Genomic DNA, 20,949 nt, shown 5'->3' with positions numbered 1-20,949 from the left:
CCAAAGCAGGGCTAAGCTGAACGCTCAGGTTTGCTTCAGACACACCCCCAAACCAAACCGGGTTCGGAAAAAACAATTACAGCAATACAAACTGACCACAACGGCAATGCAATGCTGGAATCATTTAATTGCATATTATTAAATAAACGTATGAAACACTGTGACATATAAAATTTTTGCAGTTGCTAAAAAAGAAAGAGGAAAAGCTGGCCAGTACTGTTTTGAAAGAGCTACCGGTGGAACTTCCTCTTCCTGCCGGCCCTCTGGCTGGGCTTGGCGGAGAGCTGCCGCTTGAAGTCCACCAGGCAGTCGGTTGCCTCGGAGATGGGCGTGAAGGCCTTGATCGGGGAGTCGCTGACGGAGAAGCCCGCGGTTCTGCTGCCGCCCGATTCCGCGCTGGAGAGAGAGCGACGCGGCGTCGGAACCAAACGCACGCTCAGCCCCCCCCCGCACACCGCCCCACACATCTATACAACGTTACCACCACCTTTTAGCCCCCAAAAACTATGAGTCTCAAAGGAGACAGACACTAGGAAACAGCAAGGATGAATGGAGAAAGTTTATTTAATCTACTCTCTACCAATGGCTTCAGTTTGCAGTCTGCTGCATTATGGAGCTGTACCTGCTGTTAGTGATACGATGGAGCTGTACCTGCTGTTACTGATATGATGGAGCTGTACCTGCTGTTACTGATATGATGGAGCTGTACCTGCTGTTAGTGATATGATGGAGCTGTACCTGCTGTTAGTGATATGATGGAGCTGTACCTGCTGTTAGTGATATGATGGAGCTGTACCTGCTGTTAGTGATATGATGGAGCTGTACCTGCTGTTACTGATATGATGGAGCTGTACCTGCTGTTAGTGATATGATGGAGCTGTACCTGCTGGTACTGATATGATGCAGCTGTACCTGCTGTTACTGATATGATGCAGCTGTACCTGCTGTTACTGATATGATGGAGCTGTACCTGCTGTTACTGATATGATGTGCGATAGAACGGTACCTGATTTCTTTCCTTCTGAATGAATGCGATGGCCCAGCTTCTGTATTTAAATGAAAAATAAAACAGGGTTACATTTAAAACGCCTGTATTATGCGGTGTCATATTTGATTACATGATCATGAATAAAATTCATACGGGTGTTAAAGGACAACCCAGCAGTAGATATCATATGCGATAAGTTCATTAGCTCTGCAACAAGCAGAACTCACAGGGGCTTCTGAGCACAGACACTCATTCTCCAACATAATGACAAAGCGTAAATCTGTCAAGATCCAAAAATACTGCTTCCTGCATTCCTTGAGAAACTCTCTGAGACAGTACAGTGGCAGGCTGCAGGTTCTGCCCCATGTTCATGTAGGAGTGCACCACACCAGCATACCAGAGTCTTTCTGCTCCGACCGGTCCAACGCTGTCAGCAAGCTCTTCGCTCCCTGAGGGAAAAGGCTGAAGTTAAGCTCAAACCATGCAGTACTCAAACACTAATACAGCAGTACTCAAACACTGTTACAGCAGTACTCAAACACTAACACTCAAACACTGATACAGCAGCAGTACCTGATTGGTGCGGGTGGACTTTTGGATGCAGGCCTCCACGTGGCTGTCGTACTCAGGCACAGGGAACAGCCCGTGACACAGGAAGCACTTCTCCTGCAGTGGTACTCTGCACAGGAAGTGACACGGAACACTTGAGCTGGCTGCAGAACAGCAGCAGTAACACCCACATACAGACAGGTGAGAAATGAAAGTGGAGAAACATAACGAATGCAGATGCTTCCATACAGGTGCACTGCATGATACAGTTAGGCAGTTAACATCCTATCGTGCCCTGCAGCATGTATAAAAATTCTGAGCAGGCCCAGTTGACCTCGATTTTGGATCAAGATGGCAAGTGGAAAAGATCCAAGTGACTTTGAAAGAGGGTTCATTATTGGGGAATCGCAGAACCCGGATCACCCAGATCCAGACAGAAAGCCTGCTGACCCAGACTCGCACACAGGAGCACAGAACCAGGCCCACAGAACGGCCCACAGAACCAGGCCCACAGAACCAGGCCCGCAGAACTCGCACACACAACGCTCTTGTCTCCTTACCTGGTAAGTCTGGTGCTGGGCCGATCCTCATCAGCCTCTTCAGTCCTCCTGGTGCTCTTCCGCAGAACCATAGCTGAGAACGACAGGTCTGCTCTCACTTACAGATACAGGACAAGGAGGAGCCCAGCAGCCCTCCTGTCATCCACAGAACCAGTCATGTGTTCACACGTCATCCAATCACAGCCGCTCGGCAGTAATTAAGCCAAAGGCGAGAGACGGAAGCCAGACACTGCTGTTCTCTGAACGCTGTCTCGTCTGATTGAGCCGTGACACCTCCAGCTGTGTGTGCACCAATCACCTACTTTAGGAACACCGGACTACCATCACACAAACATGACAGCATGTTAATGTGATGGGCTGCACAGCTGAGTTCAGTAGCATAGGGCTTTACCACAGCAATATGAATAATAATAGCTTAAAAAACTCCCTGGATAAGACTGCCTGCTAAAGTAATGTCATGTAATTACTCTAATGCAATATAATGTAGTGTAGTGTAAAGTACTGCAGTGTAATTCAGTGTAAAGAACTGCACTGCAGTGTATCACAGTGTGCTGCACTGCAGTGTAATGCAGTGTAGTGTATAGTAGTGTGCTGTAATGCAGTGTAGTGTAGTGAAATGCAGTGTATAGTAGTGTGCTGTACTGAGTGTAATGCAGTGTATAGTAGTGTGCTATACTGAGTGTAAGGTACTCTAGTGTGCTGTGCTGTACTGAGTGTAATGCAGTGTATAGTAGTGTGCTGTACTGAGTGTAATGCAGTGTGCTGTGCTGTACTGAGTGTAATGCAGTGTATAGTACTGTGCTGTACTGAGTGTAATGCAGTGTATAGTAGTGTGCTGTACTGAGTGTAATGCAGTGTATAGTAGTGTGCTGTACTGAGTGTAATGCAGTGTATAGTAGTGTGCTGTACTGAGTGTAATGCAGGGTATAGTAGTGTGCTGTACTGAGTGTAAGGTACTCTAGTGTGCTGTGCTGTACTAGGTGAGCTGTAGTGTATGGTAGTGTAATGCAGTGTGCTGTGCTGTACTAGGGGAGCTGCGGGTCGCACCTTGCGCCTGTGAGCAGCTCTCCTCGGTGTCGGCGCTGCCGTCGCAGTACGCAGCGTGCATCTCGATCTGCGACAGCGGGAAGCCGTGCATGCAGATGGGACACTCCACCCTCCCACTGCGGCCCTGCGCATCCTGCGCATCCTGCGCCTCCTGCTCCGTCACCTCCACCTCCATGGTGGCCTCCTCTCCTCCTGCTGCTGCTTCTGTGGGCTGGCTGTGCACCTCCTGCCCCACCTCCTCCTGCTCCACCTCCATCACCTCAGACTCCGGCCTGGGCTGGGACACAAACAGACACGTCCCTAAACGCTCCGCAAACACTCTCCAAACGCTCCCCAAACGCTCTGACTGCGCATGGAGTTCAAGCTTGTTTCCAGTGTTAAAATGGCTGATATAATGTAACAGTATTAGCTCTGTGAGTCGCTGGAGTGTCAGTGCTGTATGACGTACCAGCGGAAGTTCTGTGTGTCTGTGTCTCTAAGTCTGTGTCAGTGAGTCTGTGTCTGTAAGTCTGTGCCTGTAAGTCTGTATCAGTGTGTCTGTAAGTCTGTGTGTCTGTGTCTGTAATTCTGTGTCTGTAAGTCTGTGTGTTTGTGAGTCAGTGTGTCCGTAAGTTTGTGTGTCAGTCAGTCAGTGTGTCTGTAAGTTTGTGTGTCAGTGAGTCGTGTGTCTGTAGGTCTGTAAAGTCTGTGTCAGTGTCAGTGAATCTGTGTGTCTGTAGGTCTGTAAGTCTGTAAAGTCTGTGTTCTCAGACGCTGAGCAGTCACCTGACTCCCAGCAGGGCTCTCCATGTTCACATCCTGCGTGTTCTCCTCGCTCATCTGGGTCTCTGAAACAAATAAACAGCATGGTGATGAAGTACAGTGGAACATCACCGCCCCCCCACCAGACATCACCGCCCCTAACCTACACCGCCGCCCCCCCTAACGGACAACGTGGTCTGCTTTACTCTCGGCCCACTGATCACTGCATCCCCCACCAATGACATCATAAACAACAGCAATGAACATCTGGCCCCATATGCACAGTTTTAAAAAGAATGTGGCCCCCTAAGAGAGTGACTGGAGAACTCTGATCTTCATCTTAGCTGGGATGAGGAGTTTGACCCATATACTGCACCTGGACACATTCCCTCCTCCTCCTCCTCTTCCTCCTGGTGCTCCAGCAGCTGTGTCTCGGGCTGAGGGGGAGTCCGGTCCCTGAGGGCGCGTCTCCTGGGCATGACAAGTACACCGTCGTAGCACGTTAGCACGTTAGCGCCAGCAAATCCAACTGCTGCCAGTCACCTGAGTGGGTCACCTGACTATATCCTGGCAGCACTGACTCACATCTTCAGCACTGACTCACATCTTCAGCACTGACTCACATCTTCAGCACTGACTGACATCTTCAGCACTGACTCACATCTTCAGCACTGACTCACATCTTCAGCACTGACTCACATCTTCAGCACTGACTCACATCTTCAGCACTGACTTACATCTTTCTTTACAACTTACTGGATTCGACCTGTGCTACATTACTGACAGGACCTTCCAACTGAGTCAGAAAATTGTGCTGTGGCACAACCATGAAATGCAAGTGTATTTAAAAAAAAAAACTGTGTACTGAAACATTAAATGAAGAATACATTGCTTTAACGAAGGGCATTAATACACTGACACAAGTCATTCACATTAATTAACTATTTGCAGGCAGTTCTTTATGGAGAAACAAAATTGCATTAAGACATTCTCATTAATATTAATTATCTGTATGCTTCATGCATCTCTTACCTCAAAAGTCTGAATTTGTCTGGTGGTTCTTCAGGCACAAAGTTAGAGTCCAACGAGGATTTTGGCTACAAAAAAATTAAATGAACATGACTTTGCAAAGTTACATATTTTACATCCCATCTGCTAGTTTACTGAACTTTTAACATCAGTTCAAGTCAAGGTCAATCTCTCACAAAGTATATCTGTCAAAGCGTGGGGAAAAATGCACAACCTGGTGGTTGGACTTGGTACTACACCAAATATGCAGCAGTGACCAGTGAGATATGATTTCCGGGGTTTGATCATGATTTTACCGGATTGTGCACTGAAGCGCATTAATGTGTAGCTATATGAACACTGCGGCCCCTGTTAAAGAGATTTGTGTGTGATGAGTTGGCCCTGTTGATGGGGTTGAGTGTGATTAGTTGGCCCTGTTAATGGGGTTGAGTGTGATGAGTTGGCCCTGTTAATGGGGTTCAGTGTGATGAGTTAACCCTGTTAAAGGAGCTCTTTTGTGAGGAGCTGGAGGCCAGCTGCACACACCTCCTCTGGCAGTGTCTGTGATGGAGCCTCCAGAGCTTCACTGTCCGGCGCCCCGCCCTCTCTGTCCCCCCCAACCGCCTCCGAGCCTTTCTGCGATCCGCCCCTCTCCTCCTCCTCCTCCTCCTCCTCCTCCGCCTCTCCCGGGTCCTCCTCCTCCTCCTCCTCCTCGTTGCGCAGGGGCCGGGCAGGCCGGGAGCGTTTGAGGCGGGCCCGGCGGCAGAAGGGCCGTTTGAGGGGGCCGGGGAGCACGGGCTCCCCCCACTCGGCCTTGCGGAGCAGCCCCCGCTGGGCAGATTTCAGGCTCTTCTCGTACACCTCCAGCTGGGTGAGGATCACCTGAGTGTAGTCGTCCGGGTTCTGCCCCCGGGGGCAGAAGGGCACGCCCCAGTAATACAGCACATGCCCCGCCCCCTGCTCCTCTTTAGTGGGCTGGGCCGGGGCCTGGAGGGAGGGGCTAGCCCCGGGGCCACCGCTGCAGGAGGGCTCTCCCTGTCCTGAAGGCACTGCAGGTATGGGAGCGTACATGTTCCTGAATGTAATCTTTCTCCGAATGCCTCTGGCCCCGCCCACACCCGCCCTGGGAGCCGAGGGGGGGGCCAGGCCGCTGAGGGGGGTCGTGGGATTTCGGGAGGCGTCCCGCGGGAAGACCGGGCTGGGCACAGAGCCGGGTACATCTCTGAGGAGGGATTCCGATTCTGAGTAACTGCTCTGCTCACAAACTGCACTCTGGGATCTTGGAGGACTGGGGGTCTGAGCCACAATTGGGCATTCTTCATTCTGTAACAGAGACAGTTGAAAAACCCAGTAAACATACAGTGAATCAAAAGTCAAGAGCTGAAATTGAGACTATTATTACAACTACTTAAAGGTATAGTTTTAATTGTTATGACAGCCAACCAGTGAACAATGAACGAGAATCACTCACAGGAGACATTTAGTCTCAAACAGGGATGAGTTTACCTCCACAGGACTTTCCTCATCCTCGTTGTCTTCCCAGTGTAGTGTCATCTGAGTGGAGAAGTCCTGTCCAGGCTGCAGCGCCACCTGCAGGGCCCCTCCAGCGGTGCGCTCGGACACGCCTACAGGGAGCGACAGTTAAGCCCCGCCCACCGACACACAGCTGGGTCACGATAACCCAGGAGACAGTGCTTCAAACGTGAACCAGAGCCAACGCCACCAACGCCAACGCCAACGCCGCTGAACTAACATCAGCAGCTCTTACCCACCGCCAGGGCCTAGCAGGGAGCGTCCGGAGAGGGAGCTTACCGTGAGCGGGCTGGCTGCTCGTCGAGCGCTGGCTCTGCTCCCGATCAGAACCGCCCTGTCAGGAGGAGAAAAAGGCCTAAACATGTCTCCCCCCATCCCGAGAGACATCATTTACTGACGCCTTATTAACCCAGTAATAACCACAGCACGAGGGGCTTGGGCATTCCACATTACATTAACATTACAGGCATTTAGCAGACGCTCTTATCCAGAGCGACTAACACAACTTTTTTTTTTTTTTTTTACATAGCATTTTACATTGTATCCATTTATACAGCTGGATATATACTGAAGCAATGCAGGTTAAGTACCTTGCTCAAGGGTACAACGGCAGTGTCCTTACCCGGGAATCGAACCTGCAACCTTTCGGTTACAAGCCGAGTTCCTTACCCACTGTGCTACACTCCGTCCTGTTCCACGACAGAGAGAACAGACTGAGGCGCTGACTGTGTCTTATGTGACCTCTACAGAGAGAACAGACTGAGGCGCTGACTGTGTCTTATGTGATCTCTACAGAGAGAACAGACTGAGGCGCTGACTGTGTCTTATGAGATCTCTACAGAGAGAACAGACTGAGGCGCTGACTGTGTCTTATGTGACCTCTACAGAGAGAACAGACTGAGGCGCTGACTGTGTCTTATGTGACCTCTACAGAGAGAACAGACTGAGGCGCTGACTGTCTTACATGATCTCTACAGAGAGAACAGACTGAGGCGCTGACTGTGTCTTATGTGACCTCTACAGAGAGAACAGACTGAGGCGCTGACTGTGTCTTACATGATCTCTACAGAGAGAACAGACTGAGGCGCTGACTGTGTCTTATGTGACCTCTACAGAGAGAACAGACTGAGGCGCTGACTGTGTCTTATGAGATCTCTACAGAGAGAACAGACTGAGGCGCTGACTGTGTCTTACGTGATCTCTGCTCCCGTCCTCGCGCTTGCCTTTCAGAATTACGCCCCTCGGAACCAGAGGCTCCAGGTGGGATCTGTGGGTCCGTTCAGAGCAGCCGTGGCTCCCGGGGGGTCGGCCTTTACGGTGAGGGGGGGGCTCAGAAGCCTCTTCACCTCCACGCGGCGCACACGCGACGGCCGCGGCCGTTTCCGGAGAGTTCCGCGCCCCTCCGGGCCCCCGCCCGTCCTCCCTTCGGTCTGAGCGGGGGAAGGTGGGGCTCTGGGGGGGCTCCGGGCTCGGCGGCGGAGAGGACGGCGACGCGCCGGACGCGGGTAATTTGGCGGGATCGCTCTGCGAGCAGAGCACAAACCCGGCGGAGCGGCAGTCCTGCTCCAGGGCCTGGCTCAGCTTCTCTATGCGGAGCACGGGCCTGTGGGAGGGGCCCCCCGCCTGGGAGGGGCCCCCCGCAGAGGAGCCCCGAGATTCTCCCTCAGAGTCTGAGCCCAGGGCCTCTCCTTGGGACGGGCCGATCTGAAACAGCAGGCAGGGGAACCGAGGTTAGAGCAAGAGCCAAGGGACAGCTGACAGGACAACTAACATGGAGGGGAGCTAACGTGGAGGAGAGCTAACATGGAGGACAGCTAACGTGGAGGAGAGCTAACATGGAGGACAGCTACCATGGAGGAGAGCTTACATGGAGGAGAGCTACCATGGAAAATTGAAATGCTAATTGATTTTTCTTTTTGTCTTCAGGTGCACAACACTGCACAAACAAATCCGATGAAGGCAATGGAAAATGATAATAGTACAAAATGTGCACATTGAACTCTTTTAAAGATCTGTGCTACAACAAAGAGGATAAAAAATGTGAGGTCAAGTAGAGACTCTAGAGAAACTGCACCGTACCGCCTCTGAGGCAGGAGGAGCTGACAGGGGAGTGTCCGTGCCGATGGGCGGAGACTCAGACGGGTCTGCTGATTGGCTGGGTGGGTCGCTAACCCTCCCTCTCTGAGCCACGCCCACTCCGGTTGCCATAGTGAACTGGTCCTCTGTGGATACGTCTCTCTTCCTATTGCTCAAACTCAGAGATAAGGGCTTCTTTCTGGGGGGGAAGGCAGGGCTTTCTGCAGCGGGGGTGGGGCTCTGGCCAGCCAAGGGCTGTGACCCCCCGACAGGGGTCATCACCAACGGCAACGACTCACAGTCCTCGCTGTTAGCCTGCATGCCATTAGCCTGCAACAAAACAACATTTCAGAAAAAATGACATCCATTCTGAGGATACTTTTATCCAGACCAGTTTTCAAAATGAGGTATAAAAGCACTAATATTAATATTGAGAAATGCAATTAGTTTATGCCTTGGCTATATATATGATATACTGTGCATCATTACAGTAAGTGACATATGTATCAACAGGGCTCAACAGTGCTCCCATTTTAGGAGCATTTACTTCAGAAATTTAATATGTGGTAAGTGGAAAAAATGTATTAGGAGCACATCGCTTAACGTTCTAAATTTTTCAAATATTGGAGCACATGTGCTCTTTGGGAAAAATGTTAGCGCAGAGCCCTGATCAACAAACAGAAAGCGATTTCCTGAGCGCAGGACGCTAGCCGTACATGTAGACTCTGAGCGATGGCCAGCCTCATGTCCTCCTCTTCCTGCTGCTGTCGTCTGAGCGCCGCGTTCCCAGCTTCCCTTTCACTCAGCCGCACCGCCAACTCCATCATCTCCTCCTCCGTCAGCTCTGCGGAAACAACATCCCTGTCTGGGCACAAAACTGCCAGAAGGAGGAAGGACTCATCAAGTCAGCTAAATAAAGCCAATTAGCAAACTCAGTTTTAATCATGGGTCTCAAAGTGGACGAACACTTCAAAAACCAGCAGACACAACAACCCCCCACGATCTAAGTTTGAAATCCCTGATTTCAAAACATGGACTATGGTGTACGGTTTATGCCGATACTAGATGGACGAGGTGTGTCTGATTGCATGCATTGGCTATGTTTTAAGTCTTAGCAGTATGACATTTCTCTAATAGTTCTACTAGCACCACATCATACCTCTAGCCTGTGTTCTGGTCTCTCTCCCACGCAAACGGCCTTCCCTGGCGGCTGGTCTGTGCTCCTCTTCCTGTAGCAAAAGCGAAATTACGATAGCAGCGAATTACATCTCCACACTTCAGTTAACAAATGTTTTCCTTGCGCGAGCTAAACACAAAACAACATGAGCGAATACAGCACGTTAATGTAACGTTAAGGTGAAGTTAAGTACTTACGAGACATTTGACTGTCAGAAATAACACAATTTCCCCATAACGGTACCTTCTACAGTAGCTCCTCGTCCACAGGCAGATACATGCCAAATACATAAATTAACTCAAAGTAACGCTAGCCAAGTTACAGCTATTTACTCGCCAAACTTCCCTGTGTTGTTTGGAGAGTTCACTCACACAACATAGAACTCAGCTGACTATTCTAATGCAGAACCATTACGGGTGCTTCTGTGAGCCTTCAAACTAACCTCATTTTCGCTGTCAGAAATGATCAGTAGTTCGTCATTATCTGTGTGTCTTCTCTTGCTGGGAAATGCACTGCCATCGTCGTCGGTATCTCTTCTCCGAGTTCGCTTTTTCCGTGGCATGTTTAGCTAGATAGTCGATATCTGACAAAGCGCTGTCAAACCAGTACCATTAGTAGCAGCTAGCTAGATCAAACATTCGTTTTCCACATCGATAACGTTCGATAGTTGTGATTAGCCAGATAACCTACAGTGTTCGCTTGATTTACAATGGAACGGCATTGTTTTTGAACTTCTGCCTAAGTTGCACCAAAAGCGCGAATTTACCCGTAGATATAAGCTTGCGAACTTCGGAGTTGCTAATAACACACTCACACTTCGCAGACTCGGAAGCGTCCATGTTTTGTGTTCGGTCATGTGACGTGATGAGGCATGACGGGATACCTTGCCCGTTAATTTGTGGCGCGGAAATATGCAACCGACGCTTGCTAGCGTTCACCTGCAGTAGCTAACTAGCATTAGCTACCAGCTAGCATGGCAAGAAGTAAATCAACTGCCATCAATGTATGCAGTCTTATAATATATTAACTCATTAGCTAGATATTAACAGATAACCAAGGAAACCATCCACATCGAATTAGTTGAAATGTAACCAAGCCCAGTTCGCTAATGCCATCTGTGTTGGTAGGATAGCCGAGTAGATTAGCTAACTTATACGGTTTGGTCACGCAATTGCCATCTTTACCTGCACGAACAAACATGAAACCAGTTATTTCTAAATGTTCTGTGGAGACCATAGACCGAATAAATTAAAAGGTGGAGACATAACCCTTCAAATACTGATAGTCGAGACTGAAGTGGCCAGCAGCGGGCGACAGTGAGACGTTTCGTTTTACAGACTTCTCGTGATGGTTTACGATGCAGTCCAAGTCTCGCGATAGTTCACGACGTTGTCCCCGCTTCTGCGCCTCAGCGTCTTGCCGACTCGTCCTGTAAACATGGCGGACGAAGAGCAGAATGGAGATTTTCCATATTTACCGTCGGGGGCGGCGGAGGGTAGGTTTCTGAATTCCAGCCCACGGGATTACCGGGAACGACCACGCTCGGTCATCTTTGTTGTATGAACTATTTTAGGTCGCAGCAGATGTACTGACAGCGCTGTTGTCTGCAGAATAAAGTGTAGCCTCTAGGTAGCAGCATTGATAATGTTAGGTATCATAGAGATCAGTCTTGGAAAAGACAACATCCAAGGTCGAGAAAGCTAGTCATATGGAAGTTGCAGCCAATTCACTTGCTGCTTACTCTATATTAGTATGCATGAAGTATTTTGAGCAGAAGAGAGTTGGTATATGTTGCTGAAGTTCGGGTGCTAATGCTAGCCATCCAGCTTGCTGCTTAGTTAAGCTATGTTATGTTGCAGAAGTAACGCTATATGCGTATTTTTGTTGGCACCGTCCACGATGTAAGCACAGGTTAACGTCTTTGCTGTGACAGTTAATTCTCCCTGAACTTCCTTTTAAGTTGCGCGTAACTCGCAAGGTAAACACAATCCACTCATCAACGACGCAGCAAGCAAGCTGGCTAACTAGCTAGCTCCTTTTTTATTTTGTACACCGGTAGCTAGCCAAATTACTTTATTAGCTGCAGAAATCCATTTAGGATATTGCTTACTCTGATTGCGTTTTTAATTTGCGTAATCAAATGTTTTGTTAGAGTCAATGTAGTACAGAATGTGTTTGCACGAGCCGACATGCATCTAGTGTTCTCTGCTCCAGATAATGACGCCATGTTGTCATTCATAAGTCATCGCTAACGTCTCATTTCTCTTGCAGTGAACAAGATGATCAAAGAAAACAGTAACCTGTTTTCTGACGCCAATTGTAAAGTATGCAACGCGGTCCTGATTTCAGAATCGCAAAAACTTGCCCACTATCAGGTTAGTCACTACTCAGTTTGATCAATTTTCAGAAACCGCTTGTGTACCTCTTTAAACAATTTAAGGATCTTTTTCTGTTTAAAAAAAACAAACATATTTTACACTAAATTATCAGGTGGAATGACATAAAAGCTTAAATATGCAGTTTTAGAAAATGGTTTAAAGTTGTTAATTGTACTTTATGTCTAAAACAACAAAACCGGTTGCATGTAAGCTGTCCAGGTGTGCACCTTAGCCACTTGTAAATAAAGAAATAGTGTATCTGACTCAAAAGAGGATGAATGCAGTGTGTAGTTGCATGTCAAAAAAAAGAAACCTGCAAACTTGCCTCGGCGTGATGATTCTCTAAAGTCTGTTCCTGAATGCCGTGTGATCGCTGCAGAGTAAAAAACATGCCAATAAAGTTCGCCGCTACATGACCATTCACAAGGACGAGGAGCCATCAGTGAAGAGGTTCAAATCGCCCTCCACCACCGACAGTGTGAGTTTTAAGCGTATCCCCTTCCTCCTGATTGCATAGCCCTCTACCCTCTGTGCCTTCGTCCTCATGTGCACGTTATCCCCTTTCCCCAGGTCAGCGACAACGGGGAGGCGGACCGCTACAAAGTCTGCCCCGTGTGCAACATGACCTTCTCCTCGCGGGTGGTGGCGGAGTCGCACTACCAGGGAAAGGTGCACGCCAAGAACCTGAAGCTGAAGACCTACGGCTTCCAGGCTCCAGGTTAGCTTTCCTGCGCTGCACTTCAACAAGGCTGCTCTTTAGTGCTGTCTAATACACGCACACTCAAGTGCAGAAACTGTGTGTTCATTTTAAACGGTGCGGTCGGTTGGTGTCATGCTGCACTTTCGGGAGAACTAAGTGTCTTGCCAGTATTTGGCTGAATTTGTTCGTGTTTGTGTGCTGAGTGACTTAACAGGGCCGCCGTGTAAGATAGGCAGATTCCATATCACGCAGAGCAGCGAGAACAAAAGCACATGTATAGAGTTAGCATGTAATGAATCAGTCGTTTGAGATGCGAAAGCGCTTCACAGTTCACGAGGGGGAAATTGACCTTGATCGTATCATCCACCTGGGAGATGTGCGGCACGCATTTTGAGGTGGAAGCATTTGACACACAAAAAAGCTGGAGAGAATCGAGTAAATGATAATGAGAGACAGCTATAATTAATTCCATTAAACTGGGGGGTAATTAGATGGTAAGATTGAAAGAAGTAGCTGGGGAATTAGTCCACAACGCCAGGGAGACCCTGCTCTTTACGGTAAGCGCTGGGGGGGGGGGGTCTTATAATAACCATCCAGACCTGAAAGAAGGCACCTCCTGCTTCACAGTGTTCCTGCCACTGCGCTCCTGTTAGAATTATTCATTCTTTAAAGCTGTGCTTACAGGCAATATGGGAGTCTGTTGCGGTGTTGTTGTTTCAGGGAGTGATATGGGAGTCTCGTACGTCATTATTGTTTCAGGGAGTGATATGGGAGTCTCTTACGTCATTATTGTTTCAGGGAGTGATATGGGAGTCTCTTTCGGTGTTGTTGTTTCAGGGAGTGATATGGGAGTCTCTTGCGGTGTTGTTGTTTCAGGGAGTGATATGGGTGTCTCTTGCGGTGTTGTTGTTTCAGGGAGTGATATGGGAGTCTCTTGCGGTGTTGTTGTTTCAGGGAGTGATATGGGTGTCTCTTGCGGTGTTGTTGTTTCAGGGAGTGATATGGGAGTCTCTTGCGGTGTTGTTGTTTCAGGGAGTGATATGGGTGTCTCTTGCGGTGTTGTTCGCTACCCTAACTGACCTGTAGCGAGTGGTAGACACGACTGGCTTTGTTTTACGCATGAAGGAGATTTTGGCACAAACATCGGTGAATCAGCAGAGGTGTGAATCAGCTGTACCGAAGTGCCAACAATCAGCTGTGCACATTTTGTGTGTGTGTGTGTGTGTGTGTGCGCACGTGTGTGCGCACGTGTGTGTGTGTGTGCGCACGTGTGTGTGTGTGTGCGCACGTGTGTGTGTGTGTGTGTGTGCGTGTGTGTGCGTGTGTGCTCAGATCACTCTTATCAAATGCAGCAGGTGTCATGTCTGTCCGTAAATCAGATACAGGTTTAATTAAAAGGTGTTAATTTGGGCTCAGAGAGGATGAGTGATGGTTATGGTTCATTATCTTGATCAGGGGTGTCAAACTCACTTGTTGCAGGGCTGCAGTTTTTGTGTTTTTTACCAGTGTAGGCTTTGGAAATAAGGTGTGTGGACCTGTCAGTTCACTAAAGACTCAGCAGTCACTGTAACACTGACGACCAGCACAGGCTGTGGCCTATCAGCACCCCCCCCCCGATCTGCCCTGAGATCTGTATGGAGGAGGAGAGCGGTGGGCGTGCGAGGCCTGTGAGTCATGGAGAGAGAGAGAGCAGCCGTGTCATCAGCCGCACAGCAGAGAGGGGGGGAGAGAGGGATGTGCGGGTGAAGGAGAGTACTGTGCAGTGAGAGTAAACATGGCAGAAGAGCGCGTGCTGACCCCCCCCCCCGTGCCCCTCTTCCAGCGCTGCCTCCCGCTAAGACCCCCAGTAAGAAGAAGGTGGAGGTGCAGAGCGCGGCGCCCCAGGGCCCAGCAGAGGGCGACCCCGAGCGCTTCTGCTCCATCTGCCACGCCTCCTTCAACAACCCGCTGATGGCCACGCAGCACTACGCCGGCAAGAAACACAAGAAGCAGCTCACCAAGATGAAGCTGCTGGAGACCTACGGCCCGTCCTCCACCCCCGGTGAGAGCTCCACCTCCCGCACCTCCCCCCACACCTCCTGCACCTCCTCTGCCCTGGTGAGAGCTCCACCTCCCGCACCTCCCCCCACACCTCCTGCACCTCCTCCGGCACCTCCTCTGCCCTGGTGAGAGCTCCACCTCCCGCACCTCCCCCCACACCTCCTGCACCTCCTCTGCCCCCGGTAAGAGATCCACTCGCACCTCCACTTGCACCTCCCCCCACACCTCCTGCACCTCCTCTGCCCCCGGTAAGAGATCCACTCGCACCTCCACTTGCACCTCCCCCCACACCTCCTGCACCTCCTCTGCTCCCAGTAAGAGCTCCTCTACCCACAATTCTAGCAGCAGAAGGTTGATTGTGTCAGTGAGGTGTGTTTGAAGCTGTTGTGCTCTTGCTGTGTCTGCAGCCTCCACAGTGAAGGGCTACCCCTGCACAGTGTGCAACATCGAGCTCAACTCTGTGGAGCAGTACCAGGCCCACATCAGCGGCTCCAAACACAAGAACCAGTGAGTTACCCTGCGCAGAGCTTACCTGGGCTGCCTCACCTGGGCTCCCTCACCTCCCTCTCCTGGCTCCCTCACCTCCCTCTCCTGGGCTCCCTCACCTCCCTCTCCTGGCTCCCTCACCTGGGCTCTCTCACCTCTGCTCTCACACACACACACACACACACACACACAGTGTTCAGTGACATTTTTAGATGTACCTCACGGACTGGCTTGTGTCTGTGTTTTTGCAGTGTGAGGGTTAAGAAGGGAAACAGCACTTTCACCAGCCCCTCAGAAACGCTTCAGCCTGCCGAGCCATACCCAACAGCGCCCCTGCAGGAGGACTGGGGTAACTACAACCAGGACTATGAGTGACCAGAGGGACCACCCCAAAAAAAACAACATGGCAGAGTCTCTACAGACAGAGCACCCCTCAAAAACAACATGGCAGAGTCTACAGACAGAGCACCCCTCAAAAACAACACAGCAGAGTCTACAGGGAGAGAACACCTCAAAAACAACATGGCAGTCTCTACGGAGAGAACCCCACGAAAGCAACACAGCAGAGTCTCTGCAGGGAGAGAACCCCACAGAAAGCAACACAGCAGAGTCTCTGCAGGGAGAGAACCCCACAGAAATCACACAGCAGAGTCTCTGCAGGGAGAGAACCCCACAGAAATCACACAGCAGAGTCTCTACAGGGAGAGAACCCCACGAAAACAACACAGCAGAGTCTCTACAGGGAGAGAACCCCTCAAAAGCAACACAGCAGAGTCTCTACAGGGAGAGAACCCCTCAGAAATCACACGCCAGTTTATACAGAGAGACACCGATCAGCAAACGTGTTGCATCCCCAAAAAACCCACGCCCTCCTCCTCTCGCTTTGACTCTCCCTCTGTCTCTCTCTGTCCGTTGGTCTTGTTCACACTCTGTCTCTCACTCCATCTCCTCTAAACCTTCGACATGCCGCTTGTTCTGGAAAGTTCTCTATGATATTTTATTATTATATTTTAGTCAGTCATGGGTGGTGCTGGCATTCTGGGTAGTCCCTGCTCGTGTCTCTGAGGTAGTCGTTGGGGGGGGGGGGGAGGGGGCGCAGGCATTCTGGGTAATCCCTACCCGGGTCTCTGAGTTAGTCGTAGGGGAAGCAGGCATTCTGGGTAATCCCTGCCCATGTGTCTGAGTTAGTCTTGGGGGAAGCAGGCATTCTGGGTAATCCCTGCCCATGTGTCTGAGTTAGGCGTAGGGGAAGCAGGCATTCTGGGTAATCCCTGCCCATGTGTCTGAGTTAGGCGTAGGGGAAGCAGGCATTCTGGGTAATCCCTGCTCGTGTGTCTGAGGACCGCAGGGTTTCTCAGTGATGCCGCAGGGGCCACGCAGGCCTAATTGGCTGGTCCTTGGAGACGGGCCTCGGTTGTTATGGGGCGTCTGTGTTGCTGCTGATTCAGAATCCACACATTTGTTGTATATGTGATGTTATATACACGTATATATAATTTTGTATCTACAATGTTTTTTTTTCATTCAAGTTCTCATTTTTACCTGTGATTTTGTTGTCGCATTTTAGCTTCTGAGTGGAGCCAGTGTCCTCAAGGTTTTCTTGTTTCTTAGGTCTGCAGTTACTTGCTTTTTTATCACAAGTATGAGGTGTATAGAGCAGAGGAGTTATGCCTTGGTACAGAATGAAAATATCGCACTTGCCCTTGATCGGTGGTTTTATTTTTTGTTTTTACATATTCCCCCCAGCATTGTCATCTTTGCTGAATATGAAATTGTGTGATTGTTTCTTACTTGGTGCAAGCTGTTGGTTCTGTCTCTTAAGAGCAGCTTTGTTTTAATTAAATAATTGTTTTCATACATTTTTAGGCGAATAAACGACACAAAGCTGCTCAGTTGAGACTGAAAGGTGCTGTAACCAGAAAGCTAATCTGATTTATTTTTACCTGGTAGGTTTAGAAGTCACGCAATAACAGGTAAATGTTTTGACTTCCTTTTCCTTCTGTGTGGTAGAATGTGTGCTCATGTAGATTCCCATTTATCTAGACTTTGATCTTCTGACTCTGTACTGATTCATAGTGTTAAGCTAGCCTGAAAATCATCCTTTGAAAGAAAGCCTAATATGGATGAGAATATTTGTTGGTGAGTACAGAGAGAATGTTTTTTATCTGCTGTGTGTAGCGACGGGTTCAGGATGAAGGGAACCTGGTTGATGCTGAACCGTACCATGAAGCTTAAGGTCAGAACTTCTCAAGCTTGATGAGAAGGTTTCTTTTTATGTCATAGATCCAAGTCCACAATCTCGGTACTGAGGTTTTAAAAAAAACTTTTCTGTTGCTAAGTTAAAATTTATTTGTCTTCATTTTCTTTTTTGTGGGTTATGTACCTAGGAAGTAACTGAATGTGAGAAGGCCTAGCAGCCTAGTTTGTGAACTGAAGTAGTTACAAACGATTTGTACTGTTTGTATGATTTGCGGTTTACATGCAAACGACATGCTTAATCAATATGGTTAAAATAGCAGTTTGAAAGTGTTGTGAAAACTTCCTCAAACATTTGACGTTTGAGATGGTTTTCTTGTGTGCTCTTCGATGTAATCATTCGTCATAGTGGTTTCCCCCCGGTTTGACGAGCAGAATGTGTGATAAATGCTTGTGTTAAGAGTCCGGGGAACATGAGTGGACACACTTTAATATAATATGTTATTTAACAGACAGGGCTGTATAACACGTGTGTAAATAACTTAGCTGAAACGGGCCTGCTCTTTCAAACCTCATAGTGTTAGTCGATGTTGTACTTGACAAGATTTATTTTAAATATGGTACATGTCTGCCTAGAGAAATATTAAGAAAATGTACATCTAGTAAAACATGTTTTAACAACGCCTTGTCTGTTCTTGTAGAGCACTAACCAACACCATGACTGACCCCGACCACCACGGTAACACAGGGTCCTAATATCGGCCATTTTCCCTGTTATCTGTGTGTGCACCAGCAGGGGGCGCACACATCCTCCTGATCGTGACCCACTGGCCTCTTTTTGGATATTGCTGCAGTAATTTGCATTAGTTTTAATAAGGAAGCTCGAAAGGGAGAGCTGGAATTGATTCCTCAGATGACCGACTTCGTTCCACCAAAGTGCATTAAAAAACTATCCTCCCAATATCCACAAAACAGTCTTTTGAAAGTGGCACATTGAAATTAGTAGTAAGTGTGACACAAACCAAAAAAAATCCATTCCTTCATGTTAAGAGCTATGCTAGAAGTGGTTCATAAATGCCTTTTAAGACTTGAACACATGAATTGGAATATCTTAGGAGGCCCTTTGGTTTTGAGTGTAGGTTCTGAAGAGCTTTTAGCTGTCCTCAAGTCGATTTGGTTAAACTGAGAAATTCTCTTCATCTGAAATTAATTTCTGCCAAGTAATAACTGCTCATGAAATCTACAGTTTGATATTAGAAGAGTCACTGCCATTTTGTGTTAGAGTCAAGGTACATTTAATTAGGAATTATTTCTCTGTATAAATATGTCAGTTGGTAAGGCATACTGAATGGGGACTGCTTTAGACTTATGCCATGTGTATAAAAAGCTCTGATTCCGTTCGATTTGTTTGGGCGGCAGTAAGTAAAACGCCTGATTAGCTAGCTAGTGTTAGCTATGTTGGCTCGCCGGCTTGCTTTGCCCAGCTGCACCTTCAGATACAGTAGGACTCACAGTCTCTCTCTCACATACAGGTGAGCTTACTTGTTTGCTAATGCTAATGATAATGCTCGCTAAGTCGGATATTTAATGTGAGCTAGTTTATGTGACAGGGACAAATGTAAATGAATAACATTACTGTAAATGTGCAGGAGTTGGCCAGGACACTGCAGTCCCTGGGCTGCAGGTTTGGCTGTGGGAGATCACAAGGAGAATGTGCAAACTCCTCACTGGGGGGACCCGGGCCAGCCGGGACTCAAACCTGCAACCTCCTTACAAGGCAAAGGTGCTGACTGCTAATGCTAGCTCACTAAGAGTATACTTTTTAAAAATCCTGTCCTTGATGTCGCCTTAGCTTATATATATTTTCTGTCTTTATATTAAACTGACCACGTCAGATTCAAGTGTCGTCTTTTTTATTTGATCGTTTGAGCGACCATAGTAGTTAGATAACCACACACACGACGCACACGCATATACACACACACATGCACACGCATATACACACACACACACACACATGCACACACATGCACACACGCACACACGCACACATGCACACGCACACGCACGTGCACACACATGCACACACGCACACATGCACACATACACACACACACACGCACACATATACACACACATGCACACACGCACACACACACACACACAACAAGAAAGGGCACATTTCAGACTTCTGGCAGGGAGACTTTGCACTGTAGTCTCTCCAGCACATTCAGCAGCTGTAAGCGTGTAGAAGCTGCTGAGATTATGCTCTTTGCTTAATGCTGTGACGGCGTTGGCTGCTGGGAGTTCACGGCAGCAGTTCTGATTAAGCTCCTTGCTCAAGGGCACCTTGGCAATGCCACGCTGCACGCCTGGGGCTTAAACCCGCAACCTCCACGCTAGGAGTCTGCTTCTCTGTCCTGTACACCACACAGCTGCTCAAGTTCATGGCTGAAGAAATTTTAAAGGAAGCTGCCATCCATTCTTAGTATCCTTTACGTAGCGTAATATAACACAACGTATCATACAACACAACACAATGTAACATACAACACAACACATTGTAGTGTAATATAACGCAACACACCATACCGTAGATAGCATAATGAACAGGCCGTTCAGCCCAACAATGCTCGCCACGAAATGTGTGCCATTGGGATGCAGTGCCTGGGATTAATACTCGTGTTAAACTCCGATCAGCATTCCTGGCGTTTAAATCCATTTAACTGTAGGCCACCATATCCTTCTTAACTATATAATTATTCTTTCTGATGTCAGCTGTAATGTATAAACGTTCAGCGCCCTTGCTCAAACAGGTGTGTTACTCATATCTGTGTGAAGCTTGGTTCCAGCTCTGTGTTAAACTGGCGTGTTAAGCAGGTGTGATTTACCTCCTTGCTCCTCTGATTGCCTTCGTCATTAAATGTGTCTCAGCGTTCAGGTGAAATTTATGATGCTGTCGCAAGCTGCTGTTGGCTGTTAATCTGGGAGCATAGTTATATTCGCAGTGTGTCTGATATCGAGTGTGAGCACGGCCTAGCTGGAACGACTGAAAAACGTACAAAGGAGTTTTAGAGAGAAAAAAGTGCCCTGGCATGAGCGTGACCTGGAAGTCAGGAAATCGATTTCTGAGAGTACGCTTTGCAAAATAATGTTTGCCAGATATTTCTTAAATGTGTGCTCTGGACGGGTTCCGAAGTGCATCAGTAGAACGTGTTGGGGGGGGGAAAGTGGAATAAACACTTAAAACCACGTTTCATAAACATCACGTGACAGTTCCTGGGAGCCACGTACACAGCCCGTCCAAGGTTTGAAGGGGGGGTTACGGGTACCCCCAGACCACCCTCCTAAACGTGTGTCTGGGGTGAGATCTTTCCTCTGTGTTTTACAGTAAGCTGTTCATTTGTAATGACACCCCCCCCCCCCCCCCCCCCCCCCCCCCCCCCCCCCCCCCAGAATAAATCAGGAGA

General features: G+C 48.6%; 2 protein-coding genes across 5 annotated transcripts; one reads left to right on the top strand and one right to left on the bottom strand.

Annotated features, from left to right (window-relative positions):
- Positions 1-107: 107 nt before the first annotated feature.
- Positions 108-11,003, bottom strand: uimc1 (ubiquitin interaction motif containing 1). Of its 4 annotated transcripts, none has more exons than XM_035432661.1 (17): positions 10,122-11,002; positions 9,662-9,731; positions 9,219-9,367; positions 8,506-8,832; positions 7,621-8,130; positions 6,706-6,760; positions 6,400-6,518; positions 5,440-6,216; positions 4,918-4,982; positions 4,262-4,356; positions 3,910-3,971; positions 3,145-3,421; positions 2,098-2,170; positions 1,562-1,667; positions 1,386-1,437; positions 1,007-1,046; positions 108-396 (listed from the first exon to the last, which is right to left on the bottom strand). In XM_035432661.1, the coding sequence occupies exons 1-17, from the start codon at positions 10,239-10,241 to the stop codon at positions 231-233; spliced, it is 3,063 nt and encodes a 1,020-aa protein (XP_035288552.1). In that variant the 5' UTR covers positions 10,242-11,002; the 3' UTR covers positions 108-230. The 4 variants fall into 4 exon arrangements, with proteins under 4 accessions (XP_035288552.1, XP_035288553.1, XP_035288551.1 ...); XM_035432662.1 differs by having other exon boundaries at positions 9,219-9,346; XM_035432660.1 differs by having other exon boundaries at positions 9,219-9,379; positions 10,122-11,000.
- A 61-nt stretch (positions 11,004-11,064) lies between these two features.
- Positions 11,065-15,685, top strand: znf346 (zinc finger protein 346). Its single transcript, XM_035432668.1, has 7 exons — positions 11,065-11,174; positions 11,951-12,054; positions 12,437-12,535; positions 12,628-12,775; positions 14,580-14,798; positions 15,205-15,304; positions 15,535-15,685. Exons 1-7 carry the CDS (start codon positions 11,117-11,119, stop codon positions 15,656-15,658), a joined length of 852 nt encoding a protein of 283 aa, XP_035288559.1. The 5' UTR covers positions 11,065-11,116; the 3' UTR covers positions 15,659-15,685.
- Positions 15,686-20,949: the final 5,264 nt, after the last annotated feature.

This window comes from Anguilla anguilla, chromosome 9 (genome assembly GCF_013347855.1).
Source record: "Anguilla anguilla isolate fAngAng1 chromosome 9, fAngAng1.pri, whole genome shotgun sequence".
NCBI lineage: Eukaryota > Metazoa > Chordata > Actinopteri > Anguilliformes > Anguillidae > Anguilla > Anguilla anguilla.
The sequence above is the reverse complement of the archived record's forward strand: the minus strand, read 5'-3'. Positions and strand labels throughout refer to the sequence as shown.

Coding starts and splice junctions, on each gene's coding strand:
- uimc1 (XM_035432660.1), bottom strand. CDS start 10,241: ATGCCACGGAAAAAGCGAACTCGGAGAAGAGATACCGACGACGATGGC. Junction 6,519..6,705: donor GAGCAGCCAGCCCGCTCACG/GTAAGCTCCCTC, acceptor CGCTCCCTGTAG/GCGTGTCCGAGCGCACCGCT. Junction 4,357..4,917: donor GACAAATTCAGACTTTTGAG/GTAAGAGATGCA, acceptor TGTCATGCCCAG/GAGACGCGCCCTCAGGGACC.
- znf346 (XM_035432668.1), top strand. CDS start 11,117: ATGGCGGACGAAGAGCAGAATGGAGATTTTCCATATTTACCGTCGGGG. Junction 12,055..12,436: donor AAAAACTTGCCCACTATCAG/GTTAGTCACTAC, acceptor TGATCGCTGCAG/AGTAAAAAACATGCCAATAA. Junction 15,305..15,534: donor GGCTCCAAACACAAGAACCA/GTGAGTTACCCT, acceptor GTGTTTTTGCAG/TGTGAGGGTTAAGAAGGGAA.